The sequence below is a fragment of the Erpetoichthys calabaricus genome, chromosome 2 (assembly GCF_900747795.2).
Source record: "Erpetoichthys calabaricus chromosome 2, fErpCal1.3, whole genome shotgun sequence".
Lineage (NCBI taxonomy): Eukaryota > Metazoa > Chordata > Cladistia > Polypteriformes > Polypteridae > Erpetoichthys > Erpetoichthys calabaricus.
The window spans coordinates 213,961,693-213,984,034 of NC_041395.2; the positions used below are offsets into that span (position 1 = coordinate 213,961,693).

The 22,342-nt window shown below is 37.8% G+C and overlaps 1 protein-coding gene across 1 annotated transcript in view; it reads left to right on the top strand.

Annotated features, from left to right (window-relative positions):
- LOC127526835 (otoancorin-like) overlaps positions 1–3,639 on the top strand; it is a 32,775-nt gene extending 29,136 nt beyond the window's left edge. The window contains exons 6-8 of the mRNA XM_051923804.1: positions 913–1,010; positions 1,281–1,476; positions 1,788–3,639. Of these exons, the coding sequence (XP_051779764.1) occupies positions 913–1,010; positions 1,281–1,476; positions 1,788–1,861 (368 nt within the window). The 3' untranslated portion in view covers positions 1,862–3,639. The remainder of the gene's footprint in view (positions 1–912; positions 1,011–1,280; positions 1,477–1,787) is intronic.
- Positions 3,640–22,342: the final 18,703 nt, after the last annotated feature.

Here is a 22,342-nt window from a genome sequence, read left to right on the forward strand (position 1 = left end):
TTTTGTGTCATATCAATATAACATGTCCCTCAGAAGAGTCGGTATTTGCAGTTGGCACTGCCTAAATTTGGTGTAACTATAGGGAGTGGACAAGATGTAGAAATAAAGTAAACCAATAAACAGATATTACTCAAATTTTAAGGTGTAGTATCACTGCTGCTATAGCTCTAAGCTGTGCGAGAATGTATGTTTAGAGATGAGAGTGTATTTTGTTCATGAGACTATTTAGGTTGTGAAGTATAAAAGACACAAAGAAACTAATTAAAAGTTGGGGAAACCATCCCTGTATAGTGCGTACTGCTCAGGCAAAGAATTAGCACTGAGGTACCAGTCATATGCATACAAAAGTACACGTCAGACAATTAACAGTTGCCAAAGGGAGGTTTTATGGAGTGGAACAGAAAGAAGTACAGTCGTAGGGGAAATGAGGGTGACGGAGGTGAGGCGAAATTAAGGTGACATCTTCATTTCTTCATTTTTCTTGGTGAGAAAGAGAGAATGGCATTAATGTGCTGTTTGGTAGTCCCCTCCTGTGGTTTTCCATGCTCTGTTGAGCCCTTTGGAACCCCCTTAATCGCTCGTGTGTGACAAGGTCTAGAAGGAATTAACCAATAGAAAGCCAAGCTAGCTGACGTATAGCGTTATCCTTAAGGATGGTGTGACCAAATGAGTCAGAATGTGGATATAAGAACATTAGAACAATCAAGACAGCAAAAAGCCATTCAGCCCAATAAACTTATGAATCTGATTCACCTATTTTTTTCCTAGACAGTAATATTTAGACAGGGAAGAGGTAAATGAATAAGGAAATAAGAAAGACAAAATAATCCAATTAAAAGTAATAAAATGATCTTTTAAGAGATGATGTCACTGATCAGCATTCTAATAGTCTCATTTATTTACTTATGTCAGCCGGAGCTTCAAGTACTGACCTACAGAATCTGAATGTCTCATTGTTGCCTATGATCACCCCAACAGCCATTGCTCTGATCCCACCGGACAGATTTCGTGTGAGTTGCCATCCAAGTGATTTGTTTTACTTACTTTATTTGTGAAAAATACCTCAATGTTCAAATTTGAATAAAAAATGGTAAATTAAGAGCCATCACTAGATGTTTTACAGAGTATGAAATGTAACAGTACAATAAAAATCAAAAATAGCAAATGCAAATGAAAACAAAATTTAACACTGATAGACACTGGAGATAAACTGCAAATGCATTAACAATATTCATCTGTTTTCATCATATGCTTATTTATTTACCTGATATTTGGCTTAGGTGCTGTCATCCGATCAACTGAGAGCCTTGGGCCCTACAAATGCAGCCATGGTAACAGCAGAACAAATCGCCATGTTGAATTCTGACCAGAGGCAAGGACTCTCAGAGTCTCTAGGAGTTGTCATACCTCGGGCTGCCAACTCCGAAACCTCAACAACCACTACAACCGTTGTTGTACCACTACCACTGAAAGGAGGTAGGAACTGCATTATGATTTGTTGTGAGTCCTCAGTTTGTTTTATTTTAAAAATAATTGGAAACTATTTACATTTGTCAATCTCAGGATAGGTTGTTGGCCATATCCAAAAAAGAATGGGCATAAATAAAAGATGGAAATCTAGTTTTTTAATATTATGTTATGTAAGGAAATACTACCTCTTTGCATTATGTGAAGAATGCAAATTCATTTTTTGAAAATTTAAAGAAAAAAACAAAACAAGATTAAGTGACATGAAGTTTTCCAGAGTAAAGTTACATATGTCCTTCTTTATTTTTTTTTTCCTACAGGTGCATCACGTTTGGCACTAGTAGGCATCTTGGCTCTATTGCAACCTCTGTTTCTACTGGCCATTGCACCTTAAAGCACTGCAACCTGCACAAAGCAGCCAGCTCCTAGCCACCGCCTTTGAGATGATTCTTCTCCTACTTTTTTTTTGTTGTTCCCTTTCTCTTGCTCAATGCTCATTGCCAGTTGAGGAATGAATCTATGCTGTCTTCATTAAGGCAAATATCAGAGATGCTCCTCTATTTATTTAAATACTTTTTGACTACATAAGGTGGTAGACTACATAAAGCATTTAGTTTGGACACATAGATAAATTTTCAACTAGATGATTAATTTAATTGAGTGGCTAATTCATTTTGATTACCCATACGTTTTGTTTATCATCAAATGAGCTATACTTTAAGGTAACCATATTTTTGCATACAATGTATAGCAAAATAGAGTTTAGGATCTTGCAGATGTCTGCTTGAATTTCCCATTTGTCATGTAGAAAGTAAAAAGAGATTATAATATGTCTCAAACTTGATTCAGACATGCAGATTGGGCCTGATTAAAAGAGGGTAATACTATAATTTCCAGGCTACAAATTTGATTTATGAACTACCGTGAGCACTATTTTAATTGGATAACGGCAGTGTTAAGATGAGGTTATTGGCACTGTATAGTCATCATAGACAAGGCATCCAGGTAGCACTTCTTTATGTACAGTACTATGTATTTGTGAGCAATTACCAATTAAAACATCCTTGATCAGAACTAAACCATTAGGTAAATATGATTTTACATCTTCAAATCCCAATAATAATATTTCATTAGATTATATTAACAATATAAATTAACCGACTAGCTCCAGCCATGTTTCGGTATATGGCACCCCTGAAATTGAATTGAGCAATTGTGAAAATGCAGGGATAGATGGATTACAATAAAATATGTATAATGTTAACTGGACATTCTAATTTGGTCAAATATAAGTGAGTGTGATTGGCAATGAATTAGCATCCCATCCAGGTTTAGTTCTTTTCCTGAGTCCGCTGCTGCTATAGTTCTTTGCCACTCTGTACAGTACCAAATAGTTGAAGGAAAGAAAATAATGAATGATTTCTATAACTGCTACTCTGTGTGTAAAATTGAGAATATCAAGGAGATTCATTAAAATAAGGACAGAATGTCTTTGTTTTTATAAAATATTAGAAAAACAAATTTGGCAAAACGCATCACTTATAGGCAGTGTGGTGGCAACAGCATTATTGCCTCATTGATCCTGGGTTCAGGGCTTCAATACCATGCCTGTTTGGAGTTCCCACCTTCTTTCCATATCTTCATTGGTTTTTCTTAGCGGACTCCAGTATTTAATCTCACGCCTCATAGAAGTGTGTGTGGGTTAGCCCCATTAGGGAGTGTGCAAAAGTGAGCTCTGCATTGGGCTGATTGGTCTAGCTTCCCATGACCTTGATCTGGATTGTTATAATTACCCACAAATACTCTTTGTACAGAATCATTACCTAATAATGTAGTCTGATTTATTAGCATACTCTACAAGCAGATAAAAATGATTATTAATATACTATATATAATTTGATCACATTATACATACTAATTTTGTGAACAGTTGTCTTGATAAACTAAAGTGTTACTAAAGAATGGATACTGTTTAAAGTTTAAGAGGACTTGGAATGCAGATACTCACTCGGATGTTAATAATATAAAGGAGGCAAAAGAAATGTACTGCACAATATTTTGCCTACCATCCAATCTCTACTTTCTGATTATCTTTTACTTTTGCATGCCTTTAAGTTTATGTGTGTGACTGCAACATTCCCTTCATGAAATTGTCTTTTTTCACCATTAAAATTATTGTTTTTTGTGAACATTTATATATGTTTAATACTATTCCAGACATGTGGGGGATAAATTGTCCATCCATCCATTCATCCATCCATTATCCAACCCGCTATATCTCAACTACAGGGTCATGGGGGTCTGCTGGAGCCAATCCCAGCCAACAAAGGGCGCAAAGCAGGAAACAAACCCCGGGCAGGGCACCAGCCCACCGCAGGCTGTAAAGTATGCACATTTATAAATTTCGTAACATATGACATGCCAGTCATGCTCCTCAGTATCTTCTGGTTTTCATTACCAGCAGTTTATGAGATGCAGTAGCTGGTTAAAAATGAACAAACCTCTCAATTTCAGTATGCTGGAATGTGAGAGTATATGAAAAATTATGACAGTCTCCAAATTTTTTCTTCTCAAAAACTGCATTTAGCAGACTAAGTAAGTAGATGGACTTACTGCATTAAATTATTTTTTTATTGAATCATTTTAAACTAAACAATTGTGTTCGACCCCTGAATACAGATGTTGCACACCAGAGGCTTACTGGAAATGCCCGGAAACCTGCATTTGCTATAATTATTTTGAATTAAAGTTGTACCTCAAGGCTTTAATTGAATAAGTAGAAATATTGTTACTAAGAATCCCATCTCAGAGAATATGAAGCATGCTACTCTTTCTAGTAAAGCAAGCATTCATTCCTTATATAAATTTACATATATTGAAGAAATTTAATATACTTCAAAATAGTTATAGTAAATAGTGCATATATTGTATAATGACAGGAAAACATGTTGCTCAATTATATGAAATTATTTCAAGAACAGTTAGGCATTCAGCTGGTAGAAAACAAGAAAGGGGACTTAAAAATTTGTCTGGATATTTAATTTCGCTTCTAAAGAATTGAGAGGATACTTCTGTGGTGTCCTGCAAAACATATAATGTTGATATGGAAGAGTTAAAAAACAGAGTGTTACCGCATTGCACTAGAGGACTATGATGAATTGATAAGATTATTTTTGAAAATTTTGTCTTATAAACCTTTTCATCGTTTCGGATTGTTCTTATGTGTGCAATTGAAAAATCACAAAATCCTGCCAGATTTTAATCATGTCATGAATACTCTTCACCCTCACCATATTGCCCAAAGTTAATTAATTTTCTGTACCTCAACTGAAAAGAATCACAGTTCATTTCAAGAGTTAGTATTGTAGCATTTAAAGACGAGCATCTCAGAGATTCCTTAAAGCTTTCAACTTTTGCCATAGGCTCAGAGTGTCAAATTGGACTAAAACCAAAGTGTATGATTCATTGTGATCTTATTCTAATGTTTTCATACTTATTTAGGAACAAAGGTATAGCTCAGCATGGCTACCTGTAGGCTATATGGTAGACATGACTCTAACAAAAGCTTTTATTTATGGTATTTGTAGCTGTTGGGTTGCTCATATTGTAACAGATAAAATATGAAGGTGCATTTTCTCAGTGCTGTATGTATCTATGGTTCCCAACAGCTTTATTATATATATATATATATATATATATATATATATATATATATATATATATATATATATATATATATATATATATATCCTTTCCAAAACAGACCCCCTTCAAGCTGTGTTCTGTCTGGGCTTCTATATAAAGACAATTTGACTGCTACAAGCAGCTGTTGAAAGAGCAGTAAATCATAATAAATAGAAATGCATTCCCACTCCTTGGTGTCACATTCTTGAGTTGAGGTTGCATGTCTTTCCTATTCGAGGAAATGATTGAGTGTGGAATGCACTGGCAAGAATGGCTGGGTGGGCTCCAGGGGCGTCTGACTGGCTGACTGCAGTGGGGAAATAGGTGTTAAACCTGGGCTGGGGATTTTTGCACATTTGTTGGTCGGCTCCATCAATCAGTCTATCAGGATTTATTTTGTATAGAATAGTGAGTATTACCGTATCACAGAGTGTTTAGTAGAAACTTTCACAGTATGTTACAAGACAAATAATAAGGTATGTGTATATCATAGTAAAAACCATCAGGACAGTATACCAAATGGTCAAAACACAAAGAGAGTAATTATGGTCATATATTGAGAGGAAGGTTGTCTGAAACCATTTGATTTAAGATTCATAGATTTGAATAAGATTCTTCTTTAAGAAATCACCTAGCCTGTCCTAAACAAATGACTGGTCAGCTTAAAGCAAGCAGGCAGAAAGCAACAGATTGTGTGTACACATTGTGAATGTTGTAGTGTATGGACTGGCATCCCAAATGGAATGAAGGAAGGTAATTTACCTAGGCGGAGACCAATATGGAAGGACAGCCTGTACGGATACACATCCTGAATGGGATGGTTTCTCTTCCCACTTCCAGTCAGGAAATATAATTAATGAATTTGGAGAGATGACATCCAAAGAGAAATCATTCCCAAAGTACAATGAGCTACATGGGACTTGTAGTTTGGGAATGCAGCCTTGTTAAGTTCCTCAGGGGCTGCTGCTGTGAAAGGACTTCTCTGCTCCATGGAGTCAGCCTTGCCTGGAAGTGCTTCTTGGCTACAATGCTATTGCACTGCAAGTACTGCAGGGTCAAGTATAAAAGAGACAGCCTAACCACACTCAGGAGGTTGGTTGGGAGGAAGAGGACAACACCTGTTGAAGTGGAGTGGAGAAAAAGCAAAATGGAGGAAGAACAGGAGGATGTTTTGTGTGTATATTCACTGTAAGGAGGTATCTTGTGTAATATCTTGATTTGAGCCCAGGACTGAGTCACTGGAATTGTGTATGGGATCTGGGCCCCTGTGACACCCCCTAGTGGTCACAACATTTAGAGATAAAGATGAAATGCATTATTGCAAAGATACCACATGCACAGCCTAAGTGTATCAGAAACAGCAACACTCTCAAAAGGTACAATGAGAACTGGCAGATTAACTACCAATTGGGTAATAGCTAATGAGATTTATCAGAACCTAAAACCTATTGTACCTTGTCTCCGATAGAGTATAGCTCCAGCAGAGTTCTAGTTAGGAACAGAAACACTGAAGTCAAATGACTTTCAGTTCTTGTTACTTCACCTTGAATGCTAGGGCAGATTATGGTGAAAACCTAATTAGTTCTGTCAGATTTAAAAATTAAAGGTTGCTTGTGAAAGTGTAGTGATATAGGTTATGTATCTGTGTTACAAGCTGGTTCTCCAGATTTAAGTAAAAGAACATTTTAATGGTGCAAGATATCTATTGTTGCCTGTCAAATGCCTGCCTTCCCTGGAGCCATATCCTCATCTGTGAAATGAAACTTTTCTTTGAGATAAAACTTCACAACACACAGAAAATGTTTCCAGGACTCATATGATAATGAATTAATAATATTATTTCAGTGTTTTTCCCAGTCAGCTTGTGAGATGGGATGGAATGAGTTATTATGAGAAGAGACCATCTTCTTCTAATATGCAGTAAATTTTGGACATTTTGTAGTCGACAACAGATAGCATCCTTATGCCACATTTTTGATGCCTTGAGTATACGATTAGATTAATTCAGACTGCTTCGATAGCATATGGGTTGGCAATCTCTCTGCAAAGGAGGTGAAGCTAATAAATTGTCCACACTATGTTTCAAGACAGATGCAGGGTCAACTCGGTTCTCATTTGAACATTACTTAATTGAAGGAAAGGTCTTATCTGTGCAAAACAATGTTAACTTATCTGGTGGTTACTTTCGTAAACTTGAGTTTGAATGACATTTTTGAAGAAGATCATTATGCTTACTTACAGCTAAATTGTCCTCTGGGGACAAAAAAAGTTTGTTTGTTTGAAGGAATGAACAAACGAACATTCTATCTATCTATCTATCTATCTATCTATCTATCTATCTATCTATCTATCTATCTATCTATCTATCTATCTATCTATCTATCTATCTATCTATCTATCTATCTATCTATTGTAATAAATAAATTCACACTGAAAACTGTAAAAAGAATGTCCGTCAGACAATATGGAAATGCGGTCAAGATTTGATGGACAAAAACCTAAACATTTAACAGAATACAGAGATGAAAGGATTGATTATGTACAAAATGGCTGCAAGAAATGAGTTGTGAGGAAATGACGATGGAAGCAGAAGTGACGTCATCACTTCTTTTAATCCATCAATGTAGGAACATCATGGTGTTTTGATTAGGTGGTGGTGGCACAGGTCGCCACCACAGAAAACCGGGAAAAGAAACAGAAGAGAGAGTAGGGGTTAGTACGAATTTTAGAGCCACCATGAATAGTTATGATAGTCAATTGAATATACAGAGCATCAGGATTAAACTAAAATGAAGTTATGGGAAAGCCATGTTAAAGTAATGTGTTTTTAGCAGTTTTTAAAGTGCTCCACTGTATTAGCCTGGAGAATTCCTATTGGCAGGCTATTCCAGATTTTGGGTGCATAACAGCAGAAGGCCGCCTCACCATTTCTTTTGTTTAGCTCTTGGAATTCTAAGCAGACACTCATTTGAGGATCTAAGGTTACGATTCGGAATATAAGGTGTCAGACATTCCAATATATAAGATGGAGCAAGATTATTTAAGGCTTTGTAAACAATAAGCAGTATTTTAAAGTCAATTCTGAATGACACAGGTAACCAGTGTAGTGACATCAAAACTGGAGAATTGTGCTCGGATTTTCTTTTCCTAGTTAGGATTCTAGCAGATGCATTCTGCACTAGTTGCAAACGATTTATGTCTTTTTTGGGTAGTCCTGAGAGGAGTGCGTTACAGTAATCTAGTCAACTGAAAACAAAAGCGTGAACTAATTCCTCAGCATCTTTCAATGATATAAGAGGTCTAACTTTTGCTATGTTTCTTAAGTGAAAAAATGCTGTCCTAGTGATCTGATTAATATCCATCCATCCATCCATCCTCTTCCACTTATCCGAGGTCGGGTCGCGGGGGCAGCAGCTTGAGAAGAGATGCCCAGACTTCCCTCTCCCCGGCCACTTCTTCTAGCTCTTCCGGGAGAATCCCAAGGTGTTCCCAGGCCAGCCGAGAGACATAGTCCCTCCAGCATGTCCTGGGTCTTCCCCGGGGCCTCCTCCCGGTTAGACGTGCCCAGAACACCTCACAAGGGAGGCGTCCAGGAGGCATCCTGATCAGATGCCCGAGCCACCTCATCTGACTCCTCTCGATGCAGCTCTACTCTGAGCCCCTCCCGGATGACTAAGCTTCTCACCCTATCTTTAAGTATATATTGTAGCAGTAGAGGCGTGTGTCCACCTCTTGAACCCTCAGGTACCACTCCAAACACCAGGTGAAAGTACAAGACTCTTTTATTGTACAATAATACAGTGCACAAAGCACCCTTCACTCTACACTACTCATATAACTATCACAAACCAATCCTCCTCTCCCAGACACTTAGCCACCCTACCTCCCAGCTCAGCTCAGTGTCTGGGCTTTCCCAGAGTCCTTTTATACACCCTGACCCGGAGGTGTTCCTGCCCAACAGTCCGCAGTTCCTTATTCCTTCCGGGTCAGGGTAAACAGTCCTTATCTTCTACCTGGAAGCACATCATCTCTCCTGCTCACGTGACCAGGACGTACTTCCAGGTTATAGGGCACATATGAGTCCACGGGCTTCCCGACAGCGACTCCTAGTGGTCCCCAAGGTATCCAGCAGGGCTGTGTATAAAAACTACATAGTCCATGAGGCCCTGATGGAATTTGGGGCACGTCCATGCTGTTGGGAGAGCTCCTCGTGGCGGCCTGGGGGTGAGGGCCGGAATAGGAAGCCGGCAATCCACCACAATATATGCGATTTAAAATTCAGGTTACAGTCAACAGTTACCCCTAAATTATTTACCTCCATCTTGACTTTTAATCCATCCATCCATTATCCAACCCGCTGAATCCAAACACAGGGTCACAGGGGTCTGCTGGAGCCAATCCCAGCCAACACAGGGCACAAGGCAGGAACCAACCCACCGCAGGACACACACAAACACTAGGGCCAATTTAGAATTGCCAATCCACCTAACCTGCATGTCTTTGGACTGTGGGAGGAAACCCATGCAGACACAGGGAGAACATGCAAACTCCACGCAGGGAGGACCCGGGAAGCGAACCCAGGTCCCCAGGTCTCCCAACTGCAAGGCAGCAGCGCTACCCACTGCGCCACCGTGCCGACTTTTAATCCTAATGCATCAAGTTTATTTCTAATAACCTCATTATATCCATTATTGCCAATCACTAAAATTTCTGTTTTCTCTTTATTTAGCTTGAGAAAATTACTATTCATCCATTTAGAAACACAAGTAAGACATTGTGTTGGTGAAACAACAGAGTCGGGGTCATCAGGCGCTATTGATAAATGCAGCTGCGTGTCATCAGCATAGCTGTGGTAACTCACGTTATACCCCGAGATAATCTGACCTAATGGAAGCATGTAGATTGAAAAGAGCAGCGGACCCAGGATAGAGCCTTGTGGAACACCATATAGAATATCATGTGTCTTTGAGTTGTAATTACCACAACTAACAAAGAATTTTCTACCTGCCAGGTAGGATTCAAACCAATTTAAGACACTGCCAGAGAGGCCCACCCATTGACTAAGGCGATTTCTAAGAATATTGTGATCAATGGTGTCAAATGCGGCAGACAATGAGAACAGATAAATGGCCTCTGTCTGCATTTACCCGCAAGTCATTTACTACTTTAACGAGTGCAGTTTCTGTGCTGTGATTTGTTCTAAAACCAGACTGAAACATATCAAGAATAGCATGTTTATTGAGGTGGTCATTTAGCTGCATAATGACTGCCTTCTCTAAAATTTTACTTAAGAAAGGCAGGTTAGAAATGGGTCTAAAATTTTCAAAAGCAGAGGGGTCAAGATTATTTTTCTTGAGTAGGGGTTGTGGTGTGTAGCCGGCTAACTATTCCGGCCCTCACCCCCAGGCCGCTAGATGGAGCTCTCCCAACAGCGTGAAAGTTCCCCGAATTCCAGCAGGGCCTCATGGACTTTGTAGTTTATATGCACAGCCCTGCTGGATACCTTGGGGACCACCAGGACTCGCTGTGGGGAGGCTGCCGGACTCTTACTTGCCCTATAACCCGGAGGTGCGTCATGATCATGTGACAAGAGGAAACGACGTGCTTCCGGGTTGAAGAAAGGAGCTTTTTATCCGACCCGGAAGTGTTCATGATCACATGGACAGAAGGGAGAAACACTTCCGGGTCAGGGACTATATAAAGGACTCTGGGAAACCAGTACGCTGAGCTGAGCTGGGAGGAAGGGTGGCGAAGTGTCTGGGAGTGTGGAGGATTGATTATTGTAGTGATTAGTGTATTGATTAGTTATATGAGTATTGTGGAGTGGAGGGTGCTTTGTGCACATTATTGTCTAAATAAAAGAAATATTTGGACATTTACGTGGTGTCTGGAGTCGAGTCAGAGGGTTCAAGAGGACAGCAAGGGCCTCAATCTGCGACAGGGTTTAACTACAGCAGTCTTAAGACAGTCTGGGAAGACCCCCGTATCTAATGATGAGTTTACTATGTCAAGAATAGTATCAATTAGCACACCCGATACTTCTTTGAAAAAACTTGTTGGTATTGGGTCAAGGATGCAGGTGGAGGGTCTCAGTTGAGAAAGTATTTTATGTAAATCAGATAAATCTATCCTGGTGAAAGAATTTAATTTGTTTATAACGGAGTACTGGGGAGATATACTATATTATTTCTAATATCATTAATTTTTTGATTGAAAAATACAGCAATAGCCTCACAAGTTTCACTGGAAGTACTTTGGAGGCATTCCTTTGACTACCTTCTAAGCGCATGTGTGTTACTCTATCTATCTATCTATCTATCTATCTATCTATCTATCTATCTATCTATCTATCTATCTATCTATCTATCTATCTATCTATCTATCTATCTATCTATCTATCTATCTATCTATCTATCTATCTATCTATCTATCTATCTATTAATTTCTCCATTGACTTAAGAACTTTTTTTTGCTATTTTACACTACAATATACCAACCAAACAACAAAATATTCTTCTTCAGTAAGTTGATGGCTGGTTATCCCTTTGGAACTTTTGAGAAGCATATTCAAAGTTTCTTAATGCTTGGAGGACAAAAGTTGTAAATTGATTGCCACACTAGTGATGTCATGCTGTTGAATCTTTACTCCATTTATTGTTTCCACTTTTGCCCTCACATTGAGCAATCACAAATTGGGGGGCAGAGTGTAGAAGAACAAGATCTTTTTTAAGGACTGACTAATCTTTGCAAGACTGGTCACTTCATTGACCTACAGGAAGACAAATTAAGCAAATGAGTATAAAGAGAAGTGAAGGATGAAAGTAAGGATGTAGTCAGATGAAAATCAACGTGTAAAAAGCACCCATTAAGCTATACTCATAAGTAAAAGGATATAGTGAAGAATTATAAATATAAGAATTCATCAAGGGAGCAAACAAAAGACATAATAAGGGAGCTTGGATATTGCACTGGGACTCAAGTTAAATAAAACAGTAATTACAAAAGGATTTTCAGGGGATGCATCAGTAATTGCTGGCTGTGTAATTGTAATTGTAATATTAATTGTAATTAATTGTAATTGTAATATCAGTAATTGCACACTGCTGTGAATAAAATATTTATCTATAAAAAATAATAATGCTTAATACCTTGCATTTTAAGACACTAATCAGGACTGTATAACAGAAAAGCAAACATCAGAAACATTAAAGGCCTTTAAAAGTAATAGTCAAGATGAAATTCTTTTGAGAGAGTAACCACTAGAAAAATTAAATTTTGCTTTGCTCAGATAAGCCCTTTCCTCGGATTAATTAAAGTTCAGATAAGAACTTCAAACAGCTCACATCCTCAGATATGAAGCAGCTGCCAACAGTGGCCATGTACATAGAAACCTGGAAGTGCTGATGTCACAAAGGTGCCGATCATGATGGAAAAATATAAACAAGAGAATAAATAAAATTGTTTCCTTAAAAGCTAATCAGTGGAATACATAATCAATCTCAGAAAGAGAGTGTCCTTATTAAGGCCTACACAGCTACCACAGAGACTGTCCTGACCAGCTGTATCCCTGTCTAGAATGGGCATTGCAACAGGTTTCTGTCAAGACCCTGCAGCAAATCATGGAAATGCTTTTGAGCATCACCAGGGTTTCTCATCTTTTCATTGATGACATTCACCACAAATGCTTTATCTGCAAGGCCTCTACCATGGTGGATGACCCCTCTCACCCTTCACATGGACTCTGCCCTGCTGCCATTTTGCAAAAGGTATGGCAATATCCTCTGGAAAAATCTGTACAGAAATGTTGGAAAATTAAGACATTTTATAGGTGTGCAAGATACAGAGAAATGAATTAATGCGTTTATTTCCAGTAGGACTGACTACAGCAATGTGTTATTCACCAGTTGTTCTAAATGTTCTTTATGCAGCTTTCAGTTAATTCAAAATTCTGCTGCAAGAATTATTAAAACAACCAGAAAATACATAACCCCAGAAGTCCTGGCGCTGGCTCCCAGTTAAGCTTGGGGCTGATTTCAAAATCCTCCTTCTAACATATAAACCCTTAATTGGCCAAGTCCCTACTTACTTCTCTAAAGCTATCATTCCTTACAAATCAAAGCATAAACTGAGATCTCAAGATGCCAACCTACTTAAGATGTCAAAAGTTAATAAAACAACAGTTAGTTACAAGGCCCCAAAGCTGTTTAATGATCTACCTGCTAATATAAGAGATGCCCCTTCAGTCTCAGATTTCAAATCCAAGCTGAAGACTAGTGTTGATCAGCAGATTTTGCCAAAGCATTATTTACAGTGAATTTGCTGCATTTGAGTTCTCCCTTATTCGTCAAATTATTTACTGATAATTTGGCCTGTTTTGGAGAATTTTTTTTTGATACCAGCACCCCATAATGCTTTGCCAACTTTGATGGAACCACCCCTCGGGTATATAATGCTGATCATTTGCATTACAGACTCTGTGGGACAAATTATCAGTGCTTGTAACCAAATGTGCAGGTTGATCTTCGAGTTCCACATCAACATAAGAGAAGGAGACGCATGCCCTATACATGCCTAATAATTAGCCACGTGGCATGGTGAAAGAGAAAACATACCTTGAAGGACCCTGACACCCCCCCCCCAACAGAGGACACTCTACAAAATAAAAATATTAACAAAAGATTTATTACTGTTTACAAAAAATTTCTATCTTTTTAATAGAATAAAAAGTGCAAAGCACCAGCACAGACAGTTTAGAGAGCCTTCAGCGCGACTTCAAAAAATAAAATGAGCCAGCAGTTTCATTTATGACACACCACTCTGAAAATTATATCTTTAAAAGACCTACATATTTTTCTGACTTTTGACTACGATTTCAGCATTTCCATTTTGTTTTAATGAAATATGTGGTAGCGTGTTTCTGACTGTGTTCTTTCTTTATTTGATCTCACGGTTGTCAGAATAGCCGCACAGCTCAGGTCACCTTTATGGCCACAATAATCAGTCCAGTATAGTTGGCAGACAATTCCCTAGTCCTCAGGGACACTTTAAAGATGATTGCATCATTATAATCCTGTCTAATCTAGTTCAGTTAGTCCTTCCCCTTTGACTTTAATGCAGTTCGCCAAGTTTGGCGAATATCGCAAACATTTCCATGATTTAGAGGAACTCACAGTGAAGCGAACTTGGCAATATTCACTACTGAAGACTCACCACTTTAGCCTAGCATTTATAAACCATTACTATCTCTTCTCTATTCTGTTTCCCCTCTTGGAATCTAGATATGGCACTTGGTGCCACTGCTGTACTGTTAGGCTGTGCTCCTACATATGGAAAAGTCATCTCAGATAAAGGAGCATTGGAACCAATCGAAAGACTGGACAGCCAGCACAGACACTTACTATAGGAAACACCAGAGGGGGTAGGACACCAGTTGGCTGGGGTCTCCAGGATTGTGACTTTGTTTTTGACTGTCTCTTTTACAATTTTAATCTCCTTCGTTGTCAACTGGCCATAGCTAATAATGGACAGATATTATTGGTTTTGATTTATGTTTAATCAGTTTCTACCTTCTTCTTCATGTGTTTAACAAATCTATTTTTATGTGTACCAGTTCGGTATTTAGTAATTAGTATAATTTCTACTTGTATTTTAAGTGAGAATTGTTCACATCTCTCTGCACCTGCACTCAGTGAAGAGCGATATACAGAAATAGATAAGTCGTAGTTGTATAATAACCTCATATTTGAGTCTGTCAGGCTCCTCCAGATGTTGCTCCCCTCATCTGCCTCTAATTTAACAAAGGTTTAAACCCCCTATTATACTAGCTAGTTTAATGTTCTAGCCACTTTATAGCTCAAGTTACTTGATTTATCATGTAGGGACTGTTCTGCTTCTTTTTACTTATGTCTACATATCTGTATAGGCTGCTACTTATGTCTGTCTGCTCCATGCAGCTGCAACTGTTCATTTATTGTGTATTACTTGTCCTTTGACTGCCTTGTGCATTAATTGTATTGTATCACACCGTTTAATTGAAATGTGTTGTAGTCAAATACGTTTTTTTTTCCTGTTTTAAATGTACTTGCACTTATAGTGATGTACTGTAAGTCTTCTAATTCTTATATAGTCCTGCTGTATCTTTTTATGCAGCCTGGAGATCAAACCTATATGCAGTACACAAGGTGAGGCCTCAACAGTGTGTTATAAAGAATAATGCTATATAATATAAAATATTATATAAAACAAAATATGCTTTATCCAGATAATCCTAGATTTGAAAAACTGCTTCAACTCTAGCTGCAAGAGATCATATATCCAGATATTACAGATGTTTTGATGGGTTGGGAAGGGACAATAAACAAAATAAACTGGCAATCTGTCTGATGTGCAGAGCCATTGCTAACCTATTTGTATCCCTAAGCAGTATACTTATTTTGGGTCCTCCACCAAACACCACATAAAGAATGCTTTGCTTGCTTATGCCAGGAAACATCCCTGCTGATGCATCACTTGTCACACAGGAAGACAAAATTATTATAAAATACAATTCAGGATACAGCTGTGAAAAATGGAAGAAAGAAAACCAAATACTTCAATGGTCACTTAACATCACTGCCTATTGGGTATAAAGCTATACTTTTCAAGTCAGTTTCATCTGACCCAATTAAGTTTTCTATATTCAATTTGGATCATATTTGTTTTCCTGCTGCCTGAAAAGGAAAAAAAGTCCATAGAATCTAAATCGTGCATCAAAAATTATATCCATATACTGTACATATGGGAATCTCACTTACAGTGCAATTCTTCTTCCACAGTCTTCAAGAGTCAACCTATTGATTGTGTTACATTATTTTTTTATTTTATTAATTTTATTTGAAGAACACAACATTTCATCCATTCAGTCAAACTTAACAAACCAAAATTCAACCACCGCCTGAGAGAAAGAGAGGACAGCCAACAGCATAAGAAAATTTTAAAAAACAACAAAGACAATAGAATATATTTAAATGCTTTTTCTAAGATTTGATTAATTAGATCTTTTCCATACTTTAAAAATGTTTTCAACAGATCCTCTAAGTGAGAATTTATTTTTTTACAATTTTAAATAGTATAGAATATCAGTTACCTACTGACTTATAGCTGGTGGGCTGGGATTCTTCCAGTTGGTAAAGGTTACGTTTTGTTTGTTCTTCTCCACTTTAAGCCCATCTGGGAGTACACCAAACATTGCTGTTAATGGGTTAGGAGTAATAGAAAGGCTGTCTGATAGAAATTCAAAGATTTTGTCCAAAATTATCTTAATTTGGTACATGCCTAGAACAGGGGTGGGCAAATTCATTCCTGGAGGGCCGCAGTGGCTGCAGGTTTTTGTTCCAACCCAATTGCTTAATAAGAAGCACTTATTGCTCTAGAAACACTTCTGCTTCATTTTAGTTATCTCCCTCGTTAAGATTATGAACCCTTATTGCTTATTTAAGTCTTAAACAGCTGCATTCTTGGTTTTTAATTGCTCCTTATTAGCAATAAGATGCAAATGACAAACGAAACCAGCAGTTATCCATTTTGCTTGTTACCCTTTACACCTCTGTGTGTATTTGTCGTGCACTATTTGGTTTAATTAAATACTTGGAAGGAAAGAGAAGAGAAAAAAGTGAAAGATTGAGAATTACCCATCCGTTTTACACTTCAAAGTATTTGGATGATATCCTTAGAATGGAAAAAAAAAATCTAGGATATGAGAATGACTTGACATAGCAGAGTTAAAGCACTAACAAGCCATGAAATGTAATTATTGGCAAGGATTGTTTTCTAATTAAGCAACTGGGATGGAACAAAAACCCGCGGCCACTGCGGCCCTCCAGGAATGAATTTGCCCACCCCTGGCCTAGAACATGTGGCCCAGTGAGGCTAGTGCTTGATTGCAATGTTTGTAGGTTGGATCTTGCCATAGAAACATTTTTGACAATTTTGAATGAGATCAATGAGCTTGATAAAAGTCTGGTGGGCTGATACAGTATATACTGTACCATGTCATCTGCACATATAGTAGTGATATTTTCTGTTTAAGTCCTTCTCTGAAAATCCCCTTTACCTCTGATGCATTTTGAATATAAACAGCCAATGGCTCAATGCCGATTGCAAATAACAATGGTGATAGGGGGCATCCTTGTCAAGTACCACATTGTAGTTTGAAGAAGTTTGAAATAATGTTAATACAAACAGAGGCTTATAGACTGGTATATAGTAGTATGATCCATGCACATATATTTGGGAAATCCCAAATTTGTGCAATGTGGTGAATAGGTAGTCCCATTCAACCATGTCAAATGCTTTTTCTGCATCTAATGATAATACAGTTGCTGGTGTGTTGGATTGTATGGGTGAATAAATTACATTGAATAAACGTCAAAGAAGCTAAGTGTCTGCCTTTAATAAATCCAGTTTAGTGTTGTGAAATTACACAACATAGTCCTTCTATCTAGAACGTTGGAGAGAATTTTAAGATCATTATTCAAAAGTCAAATTGGATTGTATGATTGTAATAAGACCTTATTTCTGTTTGGGAAGATGGTAATTAATTCTTGGTGAAAAGTTTGTGGTAGATTTTTGTTGTCTGTAGCTTCTATAAATGTTGCTAATAATACTCGAGCCAATGTATATGAAAATTTTTGACTAGGTAGCTATCAGGGTCTGCTATTTTCTCAAATTGGAGTGAGTTTATAATTTATAGCAATTCTTAGAGTGTCAAAGGTTTATCCAGTTCCTCTGCACTAAGAGTGGTGTCTGTAATACATCAAATAACTCATTAGATTGTGCCTTATCTTCTTTAAATTCAGTAGAATATAAGGACCTACAGTACTCTCTAAATGTGTGGGTTATACTTTTATGCTCAATGGTTTTATCTCCATTTGTGTTGGTATTTTCTATTATGCAAACTCCCTGCTCATGGATTTGTTGAGATTAGCCTTTTCTCTGTGTTCATAATAATGATGTTGTGATTTGAAGATGAGCTGTTCCATTTCTTTTGTTGTCAAAAGGTTAAATTCTGATTGCAAAACCTGTCTTTTCCAATATAGCACCTCATTTGGAGACCTGGCATATTCTTGAGCTATTCTAGTAATTTCACTGATTAACTCTGACACCTTCTTGGTTTGCAACTTATTTTTGTGGGAAAGATATGAAATAATCTGTCCTCTTAAAATAGCCTTTGCAGTTTCCAATAGTATTCATGCAGGGACCTCTGAGGATGCATTTGTCTCTATAAAGTAATCAATTTACTTGGAGATGAATTCTGTATAGTTCTCATCAGCTAAAGACAGGGATTTAAGATGCTAGCTATGAGATGAGTGTGTAGGGCATAATGATTTAAGCTCCATGATCACAGGGGCGTAGTCAGAGATAACAATAGTATCATACTTGCAAGATTTGATAGTGGGCAATAAATTATTTTCTATAAAGAAATAATTAATTCTTGAGTAACTGTGATGTACTGATGAGAAATAGGAATATCTTCTTGAGTTTAGATTTAAAAAATCCCCATGGGTCTGATAAGTTATGATCCATTGCGAAACTGTGTGATTGTTTTTGCGGTATTAGATGTTATCGCCACTGTAGTTAAAGTCCTATCCAGGTTTCAATTTAAAACACAATTAAAGTCTGTGGCCATTATAATTGTATGAGTGTTCACATTAGAAATAGATGCAAATACATTTTGGATGAAATCTCGATCATCCACATTAGGTGCTTAGATATTTATCAAAATTAATTATCTTATTTTGGCTTTGCAATCCAATGCTGTAAAATTCAGTTTGTTTGGTGGCTGTTAAATCAGTGAAATCTGGGAAAATACGAATGCGGAAGTCTATTGTACAACTTCTTCAATAAGAGTCATAAACTTTTGCTTAACTTCTTCAAGATACGTATGCACCAAGTACTCTGACTTCATTCTCAATTTTACTCAGGTTTTCCTGGTTTTTTTCATCAATTCTTGCAAAGATGTTTTTAAAACTTATAGCAAAGTTATTGCTTAAAGTGTTTTATATCCTGAAACAGCTTGTCTATTCTGTTGTCAATTTATCATTTCTCTTGTATATATCCTTCTTTACATCCTTTATATCCTTCTTTATGTCACTCTTTATATCATTTATATTCTATGAGTGCAGCAGTCATTATCTTCAGCTCTACATGCTCCAATGGCTGAGTTGCAAGCCCAGTTGGAGTTGATGCTGTTGACTCACTGGGAACATTGATAGCAGTTGACAGGAAGGATAGAGAAGCCATACTCAGTTACAATAATCTGCCTGAAATTGGCAAATTCTCACTGCACAACTCACTCACAGTTTTGCTCTCACATTCGTTCTCGACTGGAGCTGATGCTGCAGTGTGAGGCGGACTGGTCCATTTCTTCGCCCGTCTCTTCCAACTCAGTCTCTAGCAGGCCGTATCATGAACCTGAGACTGGTTTAGACTTTGATGAAGCATTAGCTACCTGTTCCTTCTGAAACTTTGGTCTCCAGCTCATGCTTTTAAAAAACCTCCAGCAGTCCAGCATTAAAATAGTGTCTGAAATAAGAAGTGTTAGCCTGTTCTCCACAGTACCCAAATATCACATTACCTGAGCTCGCCATAACTCGATATTCAGCCAGTCCAGGTCAAAATCCTCTCCACCTTACTTTAATTTAATCCTCACTCTGGATCTTCATCTCTTCCATCACCAGATTAACTTGTAACTTCTATCCTTGCTCTGGATATTCACCCTTTGTCCCTGATTTCATGCAGCTCTTACAGGATATAACGAGGCACTTTAGGCAGTGACGATTGCAGTGCGTGTGACATTTCTCAAGTTTGCAGCTTGTCTGAGATGCATTTGTGGTAGGCCAGTGCAGGGGTCTGTGTTAACAGCAGCATCTCTTCAGTTTAGTTTACAAATTCATTAAAAAATTTATGGTAACAAGCGAGAGGTCAAAATTTTAACATTACTAATTAAAAACATTAATTAATTACATTAAAACCATTAATAATTATAAACAAATTTTAAAAAGTGAAAGAGAGCCTTTGTAAAGGCTGCCGCATACTGAAGCACCTGGATTTCATATCTTTGCATGATCTGTTGCCATTTACATGTTAAAACACTACCTGCAACGGCATATCACCTTCATTCATTTTCCAAACTGACTTGTTCCAGTGCATTGTTAGAAGGGAATACTCATCCCATTGCAAGGCACAATCCAACAACAGTAGTATCTACATCATCTTGGCACCATCACTAGTGTCTATGTCACCATGGTGCCATATGGCTAAAATTATTTAAATAATGACCAGACATGCAAAGTCACTTAAACAAAAGTAAAAATCTGAACAACTAAAAAATAAACATTCTAATTGAGAGCATAAATCATATATACAGTACATAAATATAATACATAATAAAAGTATAAACTAAAGTCCTATGCAAAACATTGAAACATATGGCAGTTGTTCCTATGTGCAGTAGCCAACAAGTGGATTAGGTGACTCGGAGCTGAGTGAAAAACTGCAGAGTTAGACCTAGGTCATATACTAACATGGATCACTTATTTACAAATGCATCTTTTCTTTTATTCACTTTGGCCTTTAGTTTTCACTGAAACAGTGTTTTTAGCTACCAAACACACTGTTTCAAAAACATTAATGAAATTTTTTTTTTAATTTTATTGATTTTATTGTAATCATTCCATACAAATAGATCCATCCATCTATCCTTTATCCAATCCGCTATATCCTAACTACAGGGTCACGGGGTTCTGCTGGAGCCAATCCCAGCCAACACAGGGCGCAAGGCAGGAAACAAACCCCGAGCAGGGCACCAGACCACTGCAGGGCGCACACACACACACACAGCACACACTAGGGACAATGTAGAATTGCCAATGCACCTAACCTGCATGCTTTTGCACTGTGGGAGGAAACCGGAGTAACCGAAGGAAACCAACACAGACATGAGGAGAACATGCAAACTCCACGCAGGGAGGACCTGGGAAGTGAACCCGGGTCTCCTAACTGGCAGGAGCAGCAGCGCTACCCACTGCGCCACCATGCCGCCCACAAATAGATACATTTTTACAAAAAAAAATAGGATTGAAAACAAATCAACCCCCACCCATGAGAAAGAGAGCATGGCCAACGGAATAAAACTTAAAAATAGTAAAAATAAATAAATTGATGAGTTTATAAGGCGGATACAGATAAATGGAGAATAAAAAGAAATGGAGAGAGAATCTACTTCCTCAATGCTTTAAGAGTTTATTCTAAAATATTATTGATTAGATCCTGCCAGATTTTGAAAAAAGTTCTGCACAGATCCTCTAAGTGAGAATTTGATTTTTTCCAATTTCAAATAATATATAACATCAGTTACCCACTGACTTAAAAGAGGAGAGTTAGGATTCTTCCAGTTTAGCAAAATAAGTCTGCGTGCCAATAGTGTAGTAAAGGCAATCACAGTTAGTTTGTTCTTGTCTCTACTTCAAGCCCATCTGGGAGTACACCAAACACAGCTGTTAGTGGATTAGGAGGGATTGGGACACCAAGGCTGTCTGAAAGGCATTTAAAAATTTTTGTCCAGAATGATGTTAATTTGGTGCAGGCCCAAAACATGTGACCCAGTGAGGCTGGAGCTTGATTGCGGTTTTCACAGGTTGGATCTCACCCTGGAAACATTTTGGACAATTTCAAGCAAGACAGAATTGTAAATTTTTAAACACTGGATCTTGCTTAGCAGTATGAAATGGAAAATGGAGCTTTCACAAAAAAAATAAATAAATAAAAATAAAATTGAAAATGGAGCTACTGAAATTGTCATGTTACATCTGACTGGTCTGATAACTCCATATGTGATCTCATCTTTAATTTAGGGATAGTCATTTCCTAATGTCTTTGCATTAGCCACGTGGTACTTCCCCTTGAAACACTCAAATACTTTGCTGTATATATTTTGGCAGGACTTCCAAGAAGACATGAAGCTGGAAATTTGCTACCTAAGGAGCTTCTAATAGTGGGCAGGAGGAAGAGTATAGGAACCTCATCAAGGACTTTGTTAAATGGTGCGACTCAAACCACCTACACCTGAACACCAGCAAAACCAAGGAGCTGGTGGTGGATTTTAGGAGGACCAGGCCCCTCATTGACCCCGTGATCGTCAGAGGTGACTGTG